This window comes from Fistularia commersonii, chromosome 29 (assembly GCF_037954325.1).
Source record: "Fistularia commersonii isolate RoL2024-O1a breed Wild chromosome 29, RoL_Fcom_v1.0, whole genome shotgun sequence".
Taxonomy (NCBI): Eukaryota; Metazoa; Chordata; class Actinopteri; order Syngnathiformes; family Fistulariidae; genus Fistularia; species Fistularia commersonii.
The window spans coordinates 5,936,972-5,958,869 of record NC_141312.1 but is presented as its reverse complement, the minus strand read 5'-3'; the positions used below and the strand labels follow the sequence as shown (position 1 = coordinate 5,958,869).

Here is a 21,898-nt window from a genome sequence, read left to right as displayed (position 1 = left end):
ATGTAATGATTTGCGATGCAGCACTGCAGCCGGCTGTTTTCCAATTTTCCAGAGTCAATCTGCTCATTTTGAATTTAGCATTTGTGGAGTTATTGGAAAGGAAGCAAAAGTATGAAGCGGTTAACAGGGATAGGTGGGTAGAAAAGCTTTTTCGCTGTCATTTTGAGTAACTAGTGCAATAAAAAAAATACAACCAAGAATCACACTTGTTTATGTATGCAAATTATATTTGTTTTAATGAGGTATTTTATTGCATGTTTGTTGTTCATGGCATCATTTCGAACAAAGAGTTGACCGGATTGTGAGGATACTGATAGTGTGACGGCAGAACCAATGACAAAGAATCAAGTCCAGGGAGAGAATTTTAAATACAGCTTCTGGAATCACAATCAGTCTTTATGTCAGAAAGAACCATGTTTTTTAAGTAAGTCATTTGTTAAGAGATGAGTATCCTCGGAAATAAAAAGCTGCTTGTTCCCTATGACCCGAGGGAATCACTCAAAGGTAACACTGAATCAAATTTTTGATAAGATATGGCTCACAAATAAAAAAAAAAAAAAAAACACAATCATGTGCTCAATTCCAGAAACTTTCTAAGTGTCCCAAAATAAAATTTTAAAAAACAAAACGAACAAAAAAAACTACATCTACTTTTTAGATCAGAATTAAGGCACCCTAGCAACAATACTTTTTTTCACTGACTCACAACAAATGCTAAATTCCACTGACATCAATTTGGAAAAATCTGCCTTACAGTCCGACAGCCGCTGTGAATTAATAAATAAGTAACAGCTGAAAGGAGCACCTCCTCTGTTAGTGTCACAGACTGCGCAGCAGCTCCAGTACCTCTTTGCAGCTGTGATTACGACGCTATTCAAATACTGTAACAGCGATACGCCAGTCGTGTTTACAAATGACTGTCTCTGGAGACTTTATTGGCGGAATAAAAGTGAATGTCAGAAAATGACGTTTAACGATGAGATAAAGTTACTGTGCCTCGACGGACTTCGGCAAAGTCAGCCAAAGAGGAAAAAGAAGGAGACGGGGTAATTTGACAGCGGGCAAAGGGGGGTGGACAAGAGTAAAAATTTGATGAGAAAAAAAATAATGGGACAGGAGGAACCGAGAAGAGAATAAGCCTCGGTCACTCATGCAGCCTTTCCAAGAAGTGCTCGAGCGTTTCTTTGTTCCTGTAAGGGGCATCACTCACTGGCAGGGAAACTGATGTAGTGACTGATGTCTGAGTGATGAAGGGCGGCGCTGGTGATGAACTTCAATTCCCCGACAACAGTGTCTCGCATCTGATTGGAAAATCCTATATGCAACTACGCGAGCCGAGATTTTTGTATCAGTTGGACGAGAGGAAGAGATTTACCGTCAGATTCTCTGAACCTGAAGACCCGTTGTCGCATGTCTTTAAAAAATAAACGTTGTGATCACATCATAATTGGACAGCCATCTCAGGTGCAAACATCTCCGTGCAGGAGACTAAGCTGGCCGTATTTTGAGAAACGCCAATCAATGTGGAGAAGCCATGTAAAGAATCTTGTAGCTCCAGCAATGACAAGAAGTCACTTCCTGCTTCCCCCTAATGAAATTCATCCTGATTAGTTTATTTCTTTTTTACAACCAATTCCATATTTTGAGCCTGCTTAATTTTAGAAGCAAACACTGAACTACCTCCCGCTGGCTGACACGCACAACTCCAACGCATATTAAAGATTAAAGATGGCCACAGAGGTAGACATAGAGCGAAGGAGGAGGAGGAAGAGAGCAAATCAGAACTCTGTGTGTGAGTGACTAAAGTCTCGGCCTCCTGCCAGGTTCTCACTGGGCTTCATGAAGATGCCTTCCATGGCTTTCCACAAGTTATGCTGGCTCGGACCGGACATGGCGTGAACCTCTCTCTGGCCGTGGATCGGGCGCCCGTACTGTTCTCCTGTTACCGATAGCAACGTGTCTGTGGCCTTGTGACGGAACCGGATGGCCTCGTCGCGCTTCCACACCGACCCGCTGCATTGAACCGTCCATTCGTCCAGATGGTCTCCTTCCCCTTCCTCCCCGAACGCACTCACCTCCTGTGTAAGGCGTGGGAAAGAAACAGGTGATTGGGCCTTTCTCTTTCCAAGGTCAAAGTTCCTTCAACACTTAAGAGTTTAATCACATCCATGCGAGAAAAAATCTTAAAGCAGGCAAGCTAAGTAATGTACAACATTGTCCACAATGATTTATAACATCCAGTACTGTCAAGGTAAGGCTATAATACCACTGTATAACCTTTCTGATAAAAGATATTTAACATTTTTGTGTGCTTAAAACCTCTTAAAGATTGGACAAAGGTAACCACATGTTCAAGAAATCATGCTAATATATAGTTAGTGTATATCCGATCATGCATTTTGAGTTTAAATTGGAACTTAAGAGATATTTTGCTAAAAGAAATACATGTCATACTTCTTTTTGTCGTAAAGCTGTGTATTATGCATGTGTATTTGAATGCCCTAACAAGTGATTTCACACACAAAGAAACCTCAGCATTAATTGATATTTTGAGCACAAAGGCATACCCTCAACATCTTGCATCAAGCATAGAGATAAAATAGTAGAGCTGTTATAAAACATCCATTCAGTGTGTGACACTTTTTCCCCATAATACTGAACCTCTCCTGTCTTCTCCATGTGCAGCTCATCCCACTTACCTGGTTGGAGGAGAGCGGTGAGGTGAAATAGTGGCTGTGCAAGTTGCGGCCTGTGTTGACGTGAGTGAGGCGGATAGTCTGCCCACACTTGACGGGGGTACCCCGATAGCAGACGGCATCACTTGTCCCGCGAACGCTCCAGTAGCTGTTACTGTCCTCTACCGCAGTGACACCAGTGACAGACTGCTGCCCGCTACCTGTCTCACAAACACAAACGGGCCATGGTTACACAAAACTACATTGTAGTTACACAGGTTTTAAAAACTGAAGACATGTGGACAAATTGTAAAAAAAAATATACATACATACATATATATGTGTGTGTATGTGTGCGTATATACATATATATATGTGTGTGTATGTGTGCGTATATACATATATATATGTGTATATATATATATATGTATATACACACATATAATTACTTTAATCTATGAGTTATGTTGTTCTGAGGTTGTCTTATCATGTTTTGAAAGTTTTTCTTTGAAAAGAAATGTGAAAATCCTGCACTGTGCTTATTTATTAATACTGGATTTACATTTTCTTGAGAGATTTTGTAACAGCTGGTGGGGAAATCAAACAAAATTCTGCTCACAAAATCGTGAAACGTTTCATCATTACACTTTCATTATCGTTAGTTTACTTTTAATACATCCAGTTAGTGGTAAATACACATTATAGTTAATGAATATGGTTTCAATCAATGAATATGGTTTCAGAAGCATCATCGGCCGCCAGAGTAGAAAAAAAAGCATGAGCCTATGTAAATACTTTAATCCTTTAATAAATGAAAAGCGCTCTGTAAATGTAAAAAATCAAAAGGTTATGTTGATGACATCATAAAGAATAATTGAAACATGAAAGATGACACGTTGATATTCTCCGAGGAACCACCGACCCCTTATCTTACACAACTATTGAGCCACATTTACATGACAGGTCGGCGGTTATGAATATTAACAATTATAAATACGAACGAGTGATCGATACTGACGTTTATTGAACGATCGGAAACTCACCGGACCCGTAGCGTACGTCGTGCGAGTGTAATCTCACATTGTGCTTTATGTTTAAAAGTTTAATGACCGACCCGCAGGTTACAAAGCTCAGCTCCGTGCCGAACGAAGGTGCCAACTTAAAGGATAAACATAATAAAAGAAAAGGTATTAACCGTGCCTGAAGAGCTAAGCTAAGGCTACCCATTCCTACTACAGCAAGTCTGATTTGTCTTATTTTATCTGCTACGTCAGTTTAGTAGCAACGTCAAGGGAGAACGGCGTGCGCTGTAGCGCCACTCTAGTGACGCGGGGTGGTTACTGAAACAATTGACCTTTTTTGTGGTGGACTTTGCTTTGTCAGACAGTTGTTTATGGTATTTTCCTGTAATCGACATTGCTTTTTGATATTGTTATTTTTGTGAATCACCTCTAATCGTACACAACAGTATTTGATATTGTCGGAGGCTGTAGTAAAGGGGTTATGTTGTTGTGAGAATAGAATAAGAAACGGCCACTAGAGGGCGTAATCAAGAACATATGGGGGAAGTTGCACTGCATTCCGGAATTGTCATCACGCTGCCACTATCGGCCATTTTTACCAAGTTACAATAGCTCTTTTACAGACACATAAAAACACAACATAATCCAATCATTTTTGGAAAGTATTAGCGAAAATAAGAGTGCAGTGGGACGTGTAAGTGCTATTGTGCTGCTCCCTGTGACTTATTTTCGATCGTACTGGGCATACAGTTGTTAAGTTACTAATGTGATGTGTTGTTGTAGTTCTTGCTAACGGAGAGCTAACGTTCAATGATACGCGAAAGGATTAATATCCTTAGACGACGGGGTTGTTTTCGAGACTCGCGTTTATTTCCAAGTCGGATATGTAGGATTTATAGTTCTTGTACGTCTTAAACCTTTAAAATGTACAGATGTAAGACAAAGTGGTCGTATCAGTAAGCACGGCTACTGTACCTGGTAAAAGACATGCTAGCTGCACTATCGATAGCATCGTAGCAGCATTAAATAACCTTATGGTTGTTTAAGGTCTTCTCTGTGAAGTTGAATATTGTCAGAAAAGCCAAAAAACGCAATGTTGCTTCTGTCGATGAATTGAAACATCCGGTTAGCAGGTCTCAGTTATTGGTGTAGGATCGCTTGAAACCTATGTGTTATCAGGCAAACAGCATACACTCGGTTAAATCGAGAATCATTGTTGTGTTACTGCATTGTAACGCAATGGAAAAGTAATTAGCACGCCAACATTTGATATTTTGCAAGATTAAACCTGATGTCTGTTCGTGTAATCGAGTCGAACGGGGGGGGGGGGTACCTTTTCCGTAGTACTGCAAAGTAACCCGTTGTGATGTCTCAACAATCTCGGTTTTGGTTTTAATCCGCATTTTTGCTCTAACAGCCCACGGAGCATCAAGTAATAAGATTAGCTATTACAGAAAAATATCGGAAATAACTCATTTGGACAAGTATGAGAGGCCTTCAAAGTATCTTACATTACATTTTAAGAAACAACATTTGAATTGGTCTGAACATGTATTTATAAAGATGTTGAACATTAATCAATCTATCTTTTGGTCTCAAAAGCTTTATCTGCCGTCTGTGATGCATTAGAGATAGCTATAAATATGCCAAACATAACACAGTGTTATGATTTTTTTTGTCTGAATATGTTAATTATTGTCACAGTTTAGAATTTGATGTCATAATGACTGCAGAATCTGAAGATGTTCTATTCTTCACAGAAACAGCAGGCATGTCTGACTTCATTGAAAGCGAGGCTGAGGAGTCAGAGGAAGAGTTTGAAGAGAAAGAGTTAAAGCCGAAGAAAACTCAGAGGTTTATGCAGGATGATGGTAATGATCTTGTCGGTATCTGGGAAAACATTTCAGCGGCGAGGTTGTATGTGTGAACTCACCTTCAACTTTTCTACAGATGAAGAAGAGGAGGAGAACACAGAGGACCAGGATGAGCAGGGCAATTTACGTGGGCTCATCGATGATGGCGATGAGGAGGCGGAGGAGGAAGATACTGAAAGGAGTGCAAGTGCTGGGGCCAGTGACTCAGAAGAAGAAGTTAGGCATCGGCGTAAAAAACGCAGTAAGTTCAGATGTTTCTCTGAATTTCCAGCCATTTAATTGTGAAATTATGCAGGAATGAAGATATAAAAACAACAATAATCAGTTGTGACTTACAAGAAGTAGCATTCAGTCTATCTTGCCCACCGCCCAGATGAGTTTGCTTATTTGGCAGGCAATATTTTGCCTTGAAGGCAGCAGACACCAGTAGACACCAGTATACAACCAATAAGGACCAACAGCTGTATAACTAGTTCTGATATATCTGTCGATAAGGCCCAGATCGACAAAGTTCATCTATATATCCAATCTATTTATCAATAATGCCCTTGAACCATTTTTTTTTTATGCAAGTGTTTTAAGGAGCACTAGTTGACATCATGCACGGTAGCTAATCTCCACCAGTGTGGATCGTTAGCTTTTTAGGATTTTTTGGGTGAACAACACAAGTCACCTTTCAAAATACATGAGAAGTTGTTGTCAATTAAAAAAATTAAGTCTATCCAGACATGAATGATGTATTGTTGTGTTGTAAGTAATGCTATCTAGAAATACCAAGTTTGTGGGAAATATTTGCCAATAATATGCCAGCACAACTTGATATGGTTGATAAGGTATTGTTTAGTAGTTTCATTTTCAATATATGTACTTGGAGTTTAGTCAGTTCACTGACAATTTTCCCTGTTGCAGATTATGACGACTACCTGGATGATGATGATCTTGACCTTATTGAAGAAAACTTGGGTGTTAAAGTGAAAAGGAGGGTAGGAGGACTTTGTCATCGCTATTTTCTCAACATAGTGACATTGAGCTTGATTTTGAATATTTTTGTTAAAACGTGAATTTAGCATTGCTGAAAATGCACCTTTCTTATGTTACAGAAGAAGAAGTATGACCGCGTGAAAACTCTGGATGATGACGAAGAAGATGATGATGAGAAGGACTTAATAGCAGATGAAATATTTCATGGGGATGGAGAGGGCGAGCTGGAAGAAGGTGAGGCTGTTGACGACCCTCTCCAACAACCAGAAGAAGATGAAGAAGGAGAGGATGAGGAGTCAGGTATGTAGGAATAATCACATTTTGGCAATTCAGAAGCAGAGATAAAACACAATTTACACCCAGATATTGGTCAGTCATATATTAAGTCATACAGAAATAATGTAATAATAATAAAAATAATAATGATGTAAATTCCGGACTATAAGCTGCTATGTTTTTCACACGCTTTGAACACTGCAGCTTAAACAGTAATTTATTGATTTTTTGGGGGGGCTATCAAGCGTCATGCCTCCAAAACATTTAGCCTTGTCACATGAGACCAATGAAATTACCATGAAATTCTGAGGCTGTTCAATTCCAACACCGAAGAGGACGACTTTAATTGTTTTAGTACTCAGGAGGAAGATGAAGATAGCGAACAGCTAGCCAGTGTAGCTTACATTCAAGTGCCCTCAAGAGTCTGGAAGTGATGGTAATAAAAAAAAAAAATTATAATAATACTGAAATATCCTACGTGGTATAGATCGTATTGCAGTTTAGTCAAAGTATTTTATATATTCATTGTCCAAATGAATACTTAATTACTCAAATACTTAATTACACACTATTCTCAATACAGTCATGATTTTGAGCTAATGAAGATAATCAACTGAGCACTATTCTGTTAACTATTAACTATTAACTATTAACTTTGAAATTCTGGAATATGTCTGATGTTTGTTTTTTAAACCGTGACTGCATTCCACAGATATAGACGACTTTATTGTAGACGATGATGGCCAACCCATCACCAAAAAGAGGGGCAAGAAATTTTCAGGATACACAGATGCGTGAGTCTCCTTGCTTACTCAAAGCTCATTTTTTAATTTGTTTTTCATTTTTGCGCATTAGACAGTTTACTTTGTTTGTCAGCTTATTCAGTGTTTCCCATATCATTTTATTATCCATGGTATGCTACACTAAGTGAGATCCAAACACTTATTTATTTTATGAAAGCCGCATAAAGATGAGGATGACAAGAGAGAGAGGTGCTGGGGGATAGTAGGCATAGGTGGGTGTTGTAGGCGCGGAATGTGTAAAAATATGCAAAATTTTGATATATCTTGATAACAAGAAGACACTGCAAAAATAAAGTTAAAACACAAAGTAAGAAGAATGAACAACCGCTGCACTAAATCATCCCTGTTGTTTGTCCCCCAGAGCGCTCCAGGAGGCCCAGGAAATTTTCGGAGGTGACTTTGACTTTGCAGACTTTGACGCAGACGCTTATGACCAGGGTGAGGAGGAGGAAGAGGATCAGGATGAAGAGGGCTGGGACAGACCCAAAAAACAGACAAAGAGGAGGCAGGGGAGGAAGAGCATCTTTGAGATTTATGAGCCCAGTGAGCTTGAAAGTAGTCACATGACTGACCAGGACAATGAGATCCGTTCCACGGACATGCCGGAGAGGTTCCAGGTACTTATTCATCAAGCGGTGTGCTCGGTTACAATGGACTAGTATTGTTTCTGACTCCCCATCGTCTTGATTTTGTTGCCGTTTAGTTACGATCCATTCCTGTTAAGCCTGCTGAGGATGATGAGCTAGAGGAGGAAGCTGAGTGGATCTTTAGGCATGGCTTTTCCACTCTTACCATCTCCATGCAGGTATGACAGCTGGCATTGGGACAATTACTGAATACAGAATTAACTTTTAGATCTACCACATTATTACTTTGTAAGTAATTGTTTTTCTTTCTTTGACCTTCACAGGAGAGCACAGACTACCTCGACAGAGGCACAACCACAAACTTTAGCAGGAAAGGCCCTAGCACAATTGCTAAGATCAAAGAGGCCCTCAACTTTATGAGGAATCAACAGTTTGAGGTTCATTCTGCTCATCTTTTCAGTGATGATTAGCTCGGCCTGTCCACATCTCTGTGTTTTCAAAGTGTAAACCACGTGCAACCTGAGTAATGACAGTTTTTCTTTTCACATGTGTGCTCAGGTCCCATTTATAGCCTTTTACAGAAAAGAATATGTTGAGCCGGAGCTTAACATCAATGATCTGTGGAAGGTGTGGCAGTGGGATGAAAAGGTACAGTTTGTGTTGTTGTTTTTAAAGAAAAAGCTATTACAAATAACCACTTAAATCATGTCTGCTGCAGAAAAGTGCACATCCTCAAGATGAAGGAAAAATTCTGTCATAGACATAAAATATTCTATTGTTTCTACTTACTTTGATGCAATTACATCTGTTTTTTAAAGTCTTATCTATATGCAAATCAATAATGATTTGAACTATTTGCATTTGTCAGTTTGGTGTCCAAATGGTCTTTTGCCAGGACCCAAATACCGAGCTGTTCTTTCTCCTCCCTACAGTGGACTCAACTGAAGACTCGCAAGCAGAACCTGACTCGCTTGTTTCAGAAAATGCAATCGTACCAGTTTGAGCAGATTTCTGCAGACCCAGACAAACCTTTGGCCGATGGGATCCGTCCGTTAGACACTGCCGACATGGAGAGGTACATAGCTGTTTTTCTGGCTGAGCCCACATGGACTCAAATCTATAACTCCTGACGATTCGGCCTGTCTTTACCGTCAGGTGTTGATTCAACGTGTTTTAATCACTGAATGTTGTAAAAAGGCCAACGTGAGATTTTATTGCAATTAATTTCCATACTCAAAGTTCAACATCGCAATTGAGACGAGACTGTGAAACCATGCTTATCCTCACCACTGCGTTTCTGTCCTGTCGGAACCACGTTTTTCCTTCCGCAGACTGAAAGATGTTCAGACTCTGGAGGAGCTGGGAGATGTTTACAACCACTTTCTGCTCTACTACGGCCGAGACATTCCCAAGATGCAGAACACGGCCAAGGCCAGCAAGAAGAGGCTCAAAAAGATCAAAGATGTAAATGAAGATGGTAAGAAATAGTGTTGGCTGATAATGGAAATTTAGAACGGGGAAAAAATTAAATAGGTAGCGATTTGCTTCAGGAGTTTCTATTGACTTTTCAGCAAAAAAGTTGCAGAACTGTTCTACAGCAGTAATTCACATCGCAAAGTGTCCAAAAGAGAAAGTGACTTTCAATTTTTTTGGCTCACAGGATTTCAAAAAGTAGTCCTTAGGCATAGTCTCAGTTTTGAAACAGCTTCTTACAGTTCATTCAAAGAGAATATTCCAGATCATAAGATATGTCGTAGCTTAGATTTAAACTCCATAGAAGTTGCTGAAATGGCCTGTTCTATAAATGATAGATGGAGTTTGCAGAACAGCCCATTTCATAAACTGAAGAGTTTGCCCTGCTTTCATAAATTGAGACAAAACCGCCTTTTTTCCGTGTACCATTTTAGGCCAATTAGTCGGGATTCACGTTGTCTTGTAGAATAGTGTTTAAATTGATGGCAAACAACAGAGTACGGAGTCTTGTCCGTCCCAATCAGCATTAAACAACCACGATATAAGACACATAATATTTAATTCAATCACAATATTTACACATCACGGTTGTGTGTTCTGTGTGGTTTGTTAAGGACTCTATTAACGTGCTCCTCTTTAGGTGACGAAGAGGAATTGGAGGTGGAAGAAGAGGAGGAGCAGAAAGGGCCTGACCTCAAGCTGGCGTCTCGCCGGGATATGTACAGCATCTGTCAGAGTGTAGGACTTGGTGAGTCCTGCTTTTCTTTTCCCTGTTTTTACCTTTGTATACTACAAATGTTGGTGTTTCCGTATCTTGGTCATGCAGTTGACTGACCGTCGTCCAAAGTTGATGGAAACAAGCCCTCACCATTACTTTTTACTGTTTGATATTTACTGCAGACGGCTTGGCCAAAAAGTTTGGATTAACTCCAGAGCAGTTTGGAGAAAATCTGAGAGACAGTTACCAGCGTCACGAGACCGAGCAGTTTCCCGCCGAGCCCGTGGAGCTGGCCAAAGATTATGTGTGCAGTCAGTTCACCACTCCTGAAGCTGTGCTGGAAGGGACCAGGTACATGGTGGCCATGCAGATCGCTCGAGAGCCTCTTGTCAGACATGTTCTACGACAGACCTTTCAGGAGAGAGCCAAGATCAACACCAAGCCGACCAAGAAGGGCAAAAAGGTTTGGCGTATTTCATTGTTCACATTGAGAGGAAAAAATGTGAAGCAGGTCCCGTCTTAAAAAGCAAAATGTTTGTTTCCATTTTGTAGGAGATAGATGAGGCTCATTTTGCCTACTCCTTCAAGTATCTCAAAAACAAAGCTGTGAAAGAGCTGAACGGGGATCAGTTCTTGAAGATGTGCCTGGCTGAAGACGAGGGGCTGCTCTCCATTGATATCTGCATCGATCTTGTCGGAGTCAAAGGGTAAGTAAGGTCCCACTCACCACCAATGGGTTTAAGAACCACTATTTTTGGTTTTGCTCAAGCACTTGCTTCTGCTTCTGACCCCCCTGCTTCTCCCTCAGGTACGCTGGGGACCAGACGTACTTCGATGAGATCAAGCAGTTTTACTACAGGGACGAGTTCAGTCACCAGGTGCAGGAGTGGAACAGGCAGCGGACATTAGCCATAGAGAGAGCTCTCAATCAGTTCCTCTACCCTCAGATGGCCAAGGAGCTCAAGAGTAAACTGATTGCCGAGGCCAAGGAGAGCATCGTCAGGGTAATTTGTCACGCTCTATCTGTCTTATCTATCAAATTACTGCATGATTTTTTTTGCGAAATCATGCATGTCAGTTATCACAGAATCATTTAACACTGGATGGTTAATTCATATTAAAATCCCCTCAGTCGTGATTAAATCCCTGTCAATTCCCCCTCTAGTCCTGCTGTCGCCGATTATACAACTGGCTTAAGGTGGCGCCCTACAGGCCAGATCAGCAGGTTGAGGAAGACGATGATCTAATGGATGAGAATCAGGGCAAAGGCATTCGGGTGCTCGGTGTAGCCTATGCGCCCAGCAGGTTTGTTCTCTGCAGTACTTGTATTTCCCTGAAGTCAGTTAATAGCAAGAATCTTTTGCTTTAAAAGCAGAGCTCATTGTTTTGTATTGGAGATAGCCCATTCTTCAAATTTTAAGAAAGGATGACCGTATCAGACACACTCACACGACATCGCTCACCTGTTCGAAATTGGCCCTGGCAGGGACACACCAGTCTTCTGTGCTCTGATCAATGGAGAAGGAGAAGTGGTGGACTTCCTGCGTCTCCCCTACTTCATGAAGAGGAGGAATGCTTTCAGAGAGGATGAGAGAGAGAAAAAGGTTCAGTAAAAGCATGAAAACAACAACATTTGAGATTTGAGACTCTCCTGTTTTCTTAGATGATGACACGTGTGTGTGTATGTGTGTGTGTCTGTGTGTGTGTGTGCGCCTGCATTTCCTCCCAGGCAAATGACATTGAGAACCTTAAGAAGTTTTTGTCCAGCAAGAAACCTCACGTAGTAGCGGTCGCTGGAGAAAACAGGTGAATAGAGTAGTTGTTTGTGGTCTGTAAAAGCCACATCTTTATCGTTTAAGTAAATTTAAGTAGAAACCCTCTTATGTATTATCTTGTGTTCGCAGGGATGCACAAATGATCATGGAAGACTTCAAGAGGACTATCAGTGAACTTGAGCAGGAGTCTTCTCTGCCTGCCGTGGGAGTGGAACTTGTTGATAATGAGTTGGCAACACTGTACATGAACAGCAAGAAGTCCGAGGTAATTACTAAACAAGTAGGCCTGTCACTGTGACTAATCTTACTGTATGATACGTAAATACCTTAAACATATTTGGTCACTTGTCGTATATCATTTTACATGACAGTGACTGTCAAGACTTCACGATTTTAAAAATCAAAAGAGAACATTCTGAAAAAGTCAAATGTGTCTCCTATTACGTTCGTGTGGTCGAGCCCAAAAACACTTTAAGATATTAAATTGACAAGCTTTACATAACTGCTGACTGGACTATCCTGTCAAACTCTTTGAAGATTCTGTGATTACAGCAGATTACTTTCTATAAATGAACTTCAGCAACATTTATTATATTTGTATATCTATATATTTTACTATCATGTCACGCTCAGAATATTTAGAACACTATTACCATTAAAAGCAATTTTCCCGACTGCCCTACTAAGACACTTGTTGAAATGTTTTTTTCAGCCTTAAGATATTTTAGATGTGGTTTGCTGTTTCTTTTCCCCCCTGCTGAGAGTTCTCGATTTTTTTGCAGGCTGATTACAGGGATTATCCCCCCCTGCTGCGGCAGGCGGTTTCAGTGGCCAGGAAGATCCAGGATCCCCTGGTGGAGTACGCACAGGTCTGCAGCACTGATGAAGACATTCTCTGCCTCAAGCTCCATCCACTGCAGGTGAGGGATGAATTGAATTATTATTTATGTTGCGTCTGATTTAAAGAGGTATGAACCCAAGCGTCCAGTATTTTTACTTAAACAGCTGTACAACCCATTATGCGCAAAGGTGCACAATCCCTCTTGTTTTTTTTTAATGAATTTTCATCGAATTTAATCATAATACCAGCCAGAAAAAGCAGTACATTTGATGTGGAAAAAACAACTGTTGACTGAAATAAAATTGTAATTTATTTTAAATTTGTCAGTAATATTGCCTCACGCATTTTTTATTTGATCAGCTGAGCCACTTGAATCAAGTAAAAGCTAATCTGATAACTTTTCCAAAATTTACCAAAATTATAGACACAAAATGAAAGCTGGTCAGTCCAGTGCAGCTTTTCATGACCTTTTTATGACTTTTTCAGGAACACGTGGTGAAGGAGGATTTGCTCTGCGCTCTTTACTGTGAATTCATAAATCGTGTGAATGAAGTCGGAGTCGATGTTAACAGGGCCATCGCCCACCCTCATACCCAGAGCTTGGTCCAGTACGTCTGTGGCTTGGGACCAAGGAAGGGCTCCCACCTGCTCAAGGTTTGCTTTATTTGCACGCTCGCCGGTGAACATAGCATAGTTGAGTTCATTGAGCCTTATCAACTCACCTGCAAACCCATATGGCCCCTTCGTTTGGACAGATTCTGAAGCAGAACAACACTCGTCTGGAAAACAGAACCCAGCTGGTCACCATGTGTCACATGGGGCCCAAAGTTTTCATTAACTGTGCCGGTTTCATAAAGATCGACACAGCATCGCTCGGAGACAGGTCTGTATGTCGAAGGCAAAGTTATTTTTCAGTCGGGTCGGTGTCCTTGAATTCACAAATATGCTTAAACGAGAGAGAAATTGCCTCGAAAACTGGAGAAAAAAGATGTCCTATGAAGATGCAGGAACATTTAATCAAAGTTACTGGATTGGTGGTAGAAGCACAGCGGGAAATTCGTCTGAGAAAAGAGTAGCCTATATATGACGGCTTGACTGCTGCAGCGAATCAGAGAATTTACTTCTGTCAAACTACACAGTACCGACTCCTACATCGAGGTCCTAGATGGGTCCCGTGTCCACCCCGAGACGTACGAGTGGGCTCGCAAGATGGCTGTCGATGCCCTCGAGTACGATGAGTCAGCGGAAGACGCCAACCCTGCTGGCGCGTTGGAGGAGATCTTGGAAAATCCAGAGCGTCTTAAAGATCTGGATCTGGATGCCTTTGCCGAAGAGCTGGAGAGGCAGGTCAGTGTGTTTTGTCGCTCAGTGGCTCAATATTTTGAAATGACCGGAACATCGCAGGTCAAACTTTGTTTTGTAAGGGAAAACAATGCACAGTGTATAAGGTCAAAACAGGCTAAGTACTGAGTTCTTTCTTTTCTTTTTTATCTTTGCAGGGTTATGGCAACAAGGGGATTACCCTTTATGATATCCGTGCAGAATTGAGCTGCAGGTACAAAGATCTGAGGGTTCCCTACAGAGTTCCCAACACAGAGGAGGTGTTCAACCTGCTCACCAAGGAAACCCCAGAGACCTTTTATATCGGTAGGATTTGTCGCACTAAGATACATCTAACTAACCACAGTGACATGTCATTTTTTTCATCTAATTGAGAGGGTTTTCTTTTTTTATTTTCTCCAATGTCCCCGTCCTCATTTTCCAGGTAAGCTGATCACGAGCATCGTAACCGGCATTGCTCACCGGCGTCCTCAGGGCGAGAGCTACGACCAGGCCATCCGTAATGATAGCACAGGGCTTTGGCAATGCCCCTTCTGCCAGCAGGACAACTTCCCCGAGCTGAGCGAGGTACACAAAAGCCGAGTTTGCATCATCCAGCTCCTTAAAGAAAAAAGTACAAGTAATAACACACCTTCGCCTTTTGGCCCGTCCACCTTAGGTGTGGAACCACTTTGACAGCGGCTCCTGCCCCGGCCAGGCGATAGGAGTGAGGACCAGACTGGATAACGGAGTCCAGGGATTCATTCCCACCAAGTTTCTCAGTGACAAAGTTGTCAAACACCCTGAGGAAAGGGTGAAGGTGAGTGAGTGTGTTGGTGTTTGTTCTCTTTGTTTATTCATGATTAATTCTTTGTTGGATTCATGAACAGACATGCCCCAAGGTTAATAGTATAAATACAACATACCGTAATTTCCGGACTACTGTGCGCACCTCAATATAAGCCGCACCAGCTAGCCGATCACTCTCTTGGTCTTCCTCCTGCGCACTAAAACCGTCAGAGTTTTCTTCTTCGGTGTCGGAGTTGAACGGACTCAGAATTTCCCGGTCATTTCATCGGTCCGATGTGATGAGGATAATTGTTTTAGCGGCGTGCAGCTTGTTCGTTGTTTACGTGAAAAAAGTTGCGGCTTTTTGTCCGGAAATTCCGGTAAGTACATTTCTTTCATTCAGCCGCTCATTTGTTGTCGCCTTTTTTAGATTACTTATTTTCAGATTTTTTTATTTATTGCACTTTTGTTATGTTTTTTCCATGACTTATGGCACCCCTGTGAATCGTGTTTGTACATTTTTTGCATTTCTTGCATTCAACTGCTCATTTGTTCTTGTCCGCCTTTTCTTAGATGGCTCATTTCCAGATTTTTTTTATTTTTTGCACTTTTGTTATTTTTGTCCATGACTTATGAATCGTGTTTGTCCTTGTCTTTGCCCCCCTCAGGTGGGCATGACGGTCCACTGTCGCATAATGAAAATCGATATCGAGAAATTCAGCGTTGACCTCACGTGCCGCACCTCGGACTTGATGGACAAGGCCAACGAGTGGAAGCTCCCCAAGGACACCTACTATGACTTTGACGCAGAGTCTGAAGACCACAAACATGATGAGGAGTTAAAGAAGAAACAACAGAGAACGCGTTAGTATATGAGCAGGGTTATCCACTGTCCTTTTGTATCTTTTTGTAGATACATAGTATATGTATGTATTTACGTCGTTTCCACTCATTACCTTTTCATATCTCCCACCAGCATATATAAAGCGTGTGATCGCCCACCCCAACTTCCACAACATCAGCTTCAACCAAGCAGAGAAGATGATGGAGACCCTGGACCAGGGAGACTTGATCATCAGGCCGAGCAGTAAAGGAGAAAATCACCTCACGGTCACGTGGAAAGTAAGGAGCAGAGAGCAGCACAAAGTGGCAACATCGGGTGCAGCTGAAGTCAGGAATTATTTTATGATAAGGGGCAGGGGAATTTTGCAATGTTGATATGTATGTCAAAATACCTGCAGTCCAAACAAGTTTTCTAGCAGAACTTGAATTAGCTTGATGCTATTGAATTTTTCTTAAATGTTTCGTTAATGGAGCTGAAAACTGCATTCAGCATCATTTTTAATAGGGTTGGAAACTTTCCTGATCCTTTCCTTTTCTTGTAGATGGATTCAGATTTTAAGCCATTTCTTGCCCATCTCTCAAACATCAACTTAAGGGATGTAATTTGTTTTGGTTGACAACTAGTTGCGTTGGTTAATTTTCACATCTTATTGAAATCAATCAGTATAACTAAACATAATGAATAACATGAGAGGCTGCATTTCCACACTGGCATGCCGACACCAAATCACTTATTTTCTGTATAAAGGTTGTCTGAGATAGAGTGTCTGCATCATTTTGCAGGTGGCTGACGGCATCTACCAGCATGTGGACGTCAGAGAGGAGGGCAAAGAGAACGCATTCAGCTTAGGACATACCCTGTGGATCAATAACGAGGTAGGTTTTCTCTCCACTCCTGTTTTTTCTCTCCAAGCAAACCTGCTTGCACCGATGATGTGAAGTAAGCATTTTGAAATGTGATTGTCTGCAGGAATTTGAAGATCTAGACGAAATCACAGCTCGGTTCATTCAGCCAATGGCGTCGTTTGCTCGGGATTTACTGGGGCATAAGTACTTTCAAGAGTGTAACGGAGGAAGTAAGGAGGTAAGTTTTGTAAACGGATATAGTATGATTGTGTTTCTGCTGAGGAATAAATAACTTTTAAGTTAAGCTTCCAAAAACATAATCCTCTCACCGGTTGCAGATCCCCTACCTAACTCTTAATCTCCTTTTGACAGAAAATGGAGGAGTTATTGATCAAGACAAAGAGGGAGAAGCCGACGTTTATCCCTTACTTTATTTCTGCGTGTAAAGAGTTGCCGGGGAAGTTTATCCTTGGCTACCAGCCTCGTGGAAAACCTCGGTGAGCAAGCGTTCCGTTCGGGCAAACATCAGACCAGAACTTTCAGAGTGCCAAAACGGCAGGCACTGCTGTTCGTATGAATGAAGAAATGTAAATTGTATTGATGAACCGAAGATCGCAAGAGAGTCTTTCTGACTGTTTCCTATAATGGCTCCTTTCTGGAAGTGAATGTTATCATGTGTCGCTTTGAACAGGATTGAGTATGTGACCATCACCCCGGACGGCTTCCGATACCGCTCACAGATATTCCCCACAGTGAATGGATTGTTCCGCTGGTTTAAGGACCATTACCAAGAACCTGTTCCAGGTACTGGAGCATTAAACCTTCTGCTTATTGTGACACTTCTGAAGAGCCAAAATTAAATCCAAAATGACATTCTCCTCTGTCACAGGCATCACACCCAGCAACAGCAGCAGAACAAGGACGCCTGCGTCCCTGAACGCAACACCTGCCAATATCAACATTGCAGGTCAGTCCCAGGCTTGTCCCGATGAAAACAAACGTCTATATATATTTGTGGTGTGTTTTGAATCACATATGGCTTCCCTAACATTGCCTAACCTGTTCCCAGACTTGACGCGAGCTGTCAGCGCTCTCCCACGCAACATGACCTCACAAATGTTCAACGCCATCGCCGCAGTCACCGGTCAGGGCCAGAACCCAAACACCACCCCGGCGCAGTGGGGCTCCAGTCAGTACGGCTACGGCGGCAGCACAGGAGGCGGCGGGAGCTCCTCCGCGTATCACGTAAGTGTGGCTTTTGGCGCCGACGAGGGCAGGGGGACCCGTGAACCACCGAGAGGTTATAGGATTTTTAAAGAATCGATCTGGCTGTGATCAGATTCAGTCAGGTTTCAGCTCAATAGGCCACGAATGGCAGTCGAGGGAGTCGGTCTAGTACCCAATCGGGTGGGTCGGGTGACACTCGCAGGATTCGAGAGCAGACCCAGATTAAATAGAACATTTTAAAAATGGCGAGCTACAAAAGCTCACCATAAACCACGGAGAGACATCCAGAAAAATTAGACGAGCGTCGTCTATCACTTCCTGTTGCCCTGCTGAATTTACTCGAAAGAAGAGGCGACGTCAACTCCACCGTAAGTTTACAACACCGCATTTCTTTTCAATCCTGATGTTAATTTGTTTACAGTCAGCAAATAGAAGCCTTTGTTAGTTTGTTTGACCAGTTTCCTTTTTCATACAGAAGGTATAGTAAAGGTCTGTTCTCTTGTTCTCTTTTTTGTTAGTTAAGATTTATTTGAGTAAGACCTGTCAAATAGTCTTCAGGTCTTATTGATTAGACATAGCAAGAGCTAGAGAGGTTAACATTTTCCATTCAGTGTTACAAAATTGTTTGGTAATACTATCTGTCTCTAAAATAGCCGCATCCCTTATGTTTCAGGTGTTGTAAGTCATTATTTCTGAGGCAACAGCTCTTTTCTCATTTACTGGGCTTTTTCCTGTAAATCGCACTTTAATTTATTTCTTCTTTCGAGCCAATCACTGAACAACCTCTTTTCCGCGCAGGTATTCGCCACACCTCAGCAGCCCATGGCAACGCCCATGATGACGCCGAGCTACTCCTACACCACACCGAGCCAGCAGACCCTGGGCACGCCACAGTACCCCGGCTCCACTCCACAGTCTTCCCACACGCATGCCCACGCCCACGGCGGACACGTGTCGCACCACAGCCATCACGCGCACAGCAGCCACCACGCCCATTCCTCCGGCACGCCCTCGTCCTCCACCTCCTCCCGAGGACGAACGCCGCAGCAGCAGCAACAGCAGCAGCAGCCCAAGTGAGTACAGGCCAAAATACGTCTGGGCAACCCCAAGCTCGATGTCGCTGAATATTCCAGTGGCCAACAGCTGATACGTGTTTTGAGTTTTCCTCTAAAATCCTCAGTCAGGGTCTTTTAAAACTTTATTATTTTAGCACAGTTGGAAGTCCCTTCAAAGTCTAGAAGTCCTGTCAGTCACAGCAATTGTTTTGTTTTGTTTTTTATTTAAGTTTCAGCATTGATATTTGTTTTATCCTTTTCACCATTGCTTCATTTGACTTATAAAAGTTGAATTTCTTTTTTTCACGAACGTCCACTACCAGATAAGTTGAGTCCACTTTGTAAGCCAGACAAACTTCCTCCACGTTCAGTAACCTTTTAAAGATCCTGCAGCGATCTGTCTGCCTCGCCACCTGTATTCCCCTCAAGCTGAGACACCTCCCCTCTGCTCCTCCCCCCCGCCCAGGCCCAGCAGCAGCAGCAGCAGCTCCTCCGCCGTGGACTGGGGCAAGATGGCGGAGCAGTGGCTGAAAGAGAAAGAAGCAGAGGGGCGTAAGAAAGCCCAGAGGATGACGCCGCGGCCGTCGCCCAGCCCCATGATCGAGAGCACGCCCATGTCCCTCGCGGGAGACGCCACGCCCCTGCTGGACGAAATGGATCGATAGGACCGGACGGGCCCGCCTCCGTCCTTTGTACTGCTCCCTAATCTGGGTTTACCTTCTCGTCACCTAGATCTTTCGACCCACTCAAATGCAGCCTCCCCCCCACCTTCCTTCCAGAGGGTAGCTCAGAAAAACATCACGGCCCGCCTCATCTTACCCATTCCTCAGTCCCCGACTCCCGGCTGCAAAGTATTCTGTATAGTCCAACCAACACTGTATATGTCATGCAGAAAGTGCAAAGAAAAAGAAGAACTCGAAGTATCTGACAGCGATTATGTATAGGATATGGACCTACAAAGACTCCGCCGAAAAGCTGTCCTGCTATCTTTATTTTTGCAGTAGGTCTTAGTTCAATCCATGAATGGTTTTGACGGAGCGGCACAGCTCGTCTCAAAAGACCCCCCATCTGTTCTCCTTTGTCGTCAGCGGGCTTTTGCGAGTTGCCAAAAAGATAAAGAAAAGCTCTTTGCCAAGCCGATGGGGAAGTTGAGTTTTTGTATGATATGCGTCAGAATGAATAAAGACTACTTTTTTTTTTCCTCTTTAAACAGTAAGCCTCCACTCTCCACATCTTTCAAACATATCTGTGACTGCGCGCGTGCACACACACACACACACACACACACACACACACACACACACACACACACACACACACACACACACAGTTGATTCAAAGAGAACCTGGCGTTTCTCTTTAACTATTAGTTGTATTACATGCTGTATTATATTCTAATGTGTTGTCGGCTCTATTTAGCCTGTCTATCGTTAATGGCACCCCTCTGGAGGTGACAGTGATGGCTTAATTGAGACTTAGCATAAAAAGATAATCTATTTAAAGCAGTTGAATAATAATTCACTTGAAAATCTTGCAATTCCTTGAGTATTCCACACTTTCACACTGAGGTGCATTCAGCCACGCGTGAGGCTACAAGCTCATACGTTTTATGATTTCAGTCCCAAACTGTTATGTCCCGGATAGAGTGGTGTCCCAACAAAAGAGCGGTTTTTCATATTCGCACTAATGCTCTTTACGAAATAGGTTTATTTAAAAAAAAAAAAAATCATGTTTTCAATGGAACTTTTTTCTTTTAATGAACACTATTAGCAGTAGATACTATCAAAATGACTATCCACTATGCTTAAAGTCCTAACATTGATTGAATATATGATACTCTGAATTGCACGCAGGTATTTCAATATATTGAATATGTTGTCGTTGCAAAAAAAAAAAAAGACTTGTGCTCATTGTAAGCCTGTTTTTAGTCCCTGCATCCCTATGACTTATGCACTCGGTTTTTGTTGCTGTGCCTTTGTGCTACAGTGCGAATAAGCTGCGTCTGTATTCAATGGTGTGCTTCACTTTGCAGTGTGCAAATGGTCCCATTTCATTGCGCTAAAACAATAATGGTTTCGGATTAAATTGACGATCTTATGTCACGAGACTGAACATCGCTGTCAAAGAGGCTGTGACCGGCTGTAGGCAGTAGTTGGGAGTTAGAGGAGAAGATGATGTTCATCACTGTTGGTGACCTTTTCTACCTGTGATCCCTTTAATAAAAGTGTTCATATGAAAGCCTCAGTAGTTTTCATGCTGAACAGGGAAGCAAACTTGCAGTTTGACCCGGACTTTAAATAGATATTCATTTTTAAAGAGATATAGCTATAACTTCAGACACGTTAAATGTAATTATATCATTTGAATCTGTCTTGGTTTAGCCCCCCCCCCCCCCCATATAAGTTAACCACCCCTGCTGTAGCTCACACGGGGAGCTAATCTTAACACTCGAACCTTCGAATTGGTGTTTAACATTTAAAAACATGACTTTTATTGCAGATTAGTCACAGAAAATGAGAAACTAGTGACTTTTACTCCATAAAAAAAAATGTGTGTGTGTGTGTGATGTGTCCGAGCTGATTCGCCTCACTTGACATTGCGTGTCATGCAATGTGACCGACGCACATGCACACATTGCAACATAAATCTGGACGAGGAAAAGGAATCATGTCACACCGATCTAGCCATGTGACACCCTATGTGTGCATGTGAGAATTCTTGATTTTCTTCACGATAGAAATGCGGGAATAGATTTTTTTCACCAGCCTGGACACTCAATCGGTCCTTCTTATT

The 21,898-nt window shown here is 42.2% G+C and overlaps 2 protein-coding genes across 2 annotated transcripts; one reads left to right on the top strand and one right to left on the bottom strand.

The window, feature by feature from the left end:
* Positions 1 to 206: 206 nt before the first annotated feature.
* On the bottom strand, positions 207 to 3,937 carry sdf2 (stromal cell-derived factor 2). The gene is made up of 3 exons (XM_086177310.1): positions 3,719 to 3,937; positions 2,700 to 2,896; positions 207 to 2,078 (listed from the first exon to the last, which is right to left on the bottom strand). The coding sequence occupies exons 1-3, from the start codon at positions 3,900 to 3,902 to the stop codon at positions 1,779 to 1,781; spliced, it is 681 nt and encodes a 226-aa protein (XP_086033436.1). The 5' UTR covers positions 3,903 to 3,937; the 3' UTR covers positions 207 to 1,778.
* A 340-nt stretch (positions 3,938 to 4,277) lies between these two features.
* On the top strand, positions 4,278 to 21,343 carry supt6h (SPT6 homolog, histone chaperone and transcription elongation factor). Its single transcript, XM_086176988.1, has 37 exons — positions 4,278 to 4,391; positions 5,458 to 5,568; positions 5,648 to 5,812; positions 6,481 to 6,554; positions 6,672 to 6,852; positions 7,541 to 7,622; positions 7,993 to 8,248; positions 8,335 to 8,436; positions 8,542 to 8,655; positions 8,777 to 8,866; positions 9,151 to 9,293; positions 9,550 to 9,695; positions 10,332 to 10,439; positions 10,592 to 10,872; positions 10,962 to 11,116; positions 11,218 to 11,413; positions 11,575 to 11,714; positions 11,896 to 12,013; positions 12,139 to 12,215; positions 12,314 to 12,449; positions 12,967 to 13,104; positions 13,512 to 13,679; positions 13,781 to 13,908; positions 14,165 to 14,372; positions 14,525 to 14,672; positions 14,791 to 14,933; positions 15,025 to 15,165; positions 15,803 to 15,998; positions 16,111 to 16,256; positions 16,761 to 16,853; positions 16,948 to 17,061; positions 17,196 to 17,320; positions 17,515 to 17,627; positions 17,713 to 17,790; positions 17,893 to 18,068; positions 18,849 to 19,123; positions 19,572 to 21,343. Exons 2-37 carry the CDS (start codon positions 5,469 to 5,471, stop codon positions 19,768 to 19,770), a joined length of 5,253 nt encoding a protein of 1,750 aa, XP_086033114.1. The 5' UTR covers positions 4,278 to 4,391; positions 5,458 to 5,468; the 3' UTR covers positions 19,771 to 21,343.
* The last annotated feature ends 555 nt before the right edge of the window (positions 21,344 to 21,898 follow it).

Excerpts from the sequence above, each read along its gene's own strand:
- sdf2 (XM_086177310.1), bottom strand. The coding sequence starts at position 3,902 with ATGGGTAGCCTTAGCTTAGCTCTTCAGGCACGGTTAATACCTTTTCTT. Across the intron at positions 2,897-3,718 it reads CGACGTACGCTACGGGTCCG|GTAGCGGGCAGCAGTCTGTC; the intron begins GTGAGTTTCCGA and ends TTTGTGAGACAG. Across the intron at positions 2,079-2,699 it reads CACCGCTCTCCTCCAACCAG|GAGGTGAGTGCGTTCGGGGA; the intron begins GTAAGTGGGATG and ends CGCCTTACACAG.
- supt6h (XM_086176988.1), top strand. The coding sequence starts at position 5,469 with ATGTCTGACTTCATTGAAAGCGAGGCTGAGGAGTCAGAGGAAGAGTTT. Across the intron at positions 5,569-5,647 it reads GAGGTTTATGCAGGATGATG|ATGAAGAAGAGGAGGAGAAC; the intron begins GTAATGATCTTG and ends ACTTTTCTACAG. Across the intron at positions 9,696-10,331 it reads CAAAGATGTAAATGAAGATG|GTGACGAAGAGGAATTGGAG; the intron begins GTAAGAAATAGT and ends GCTCCTCTTTAG.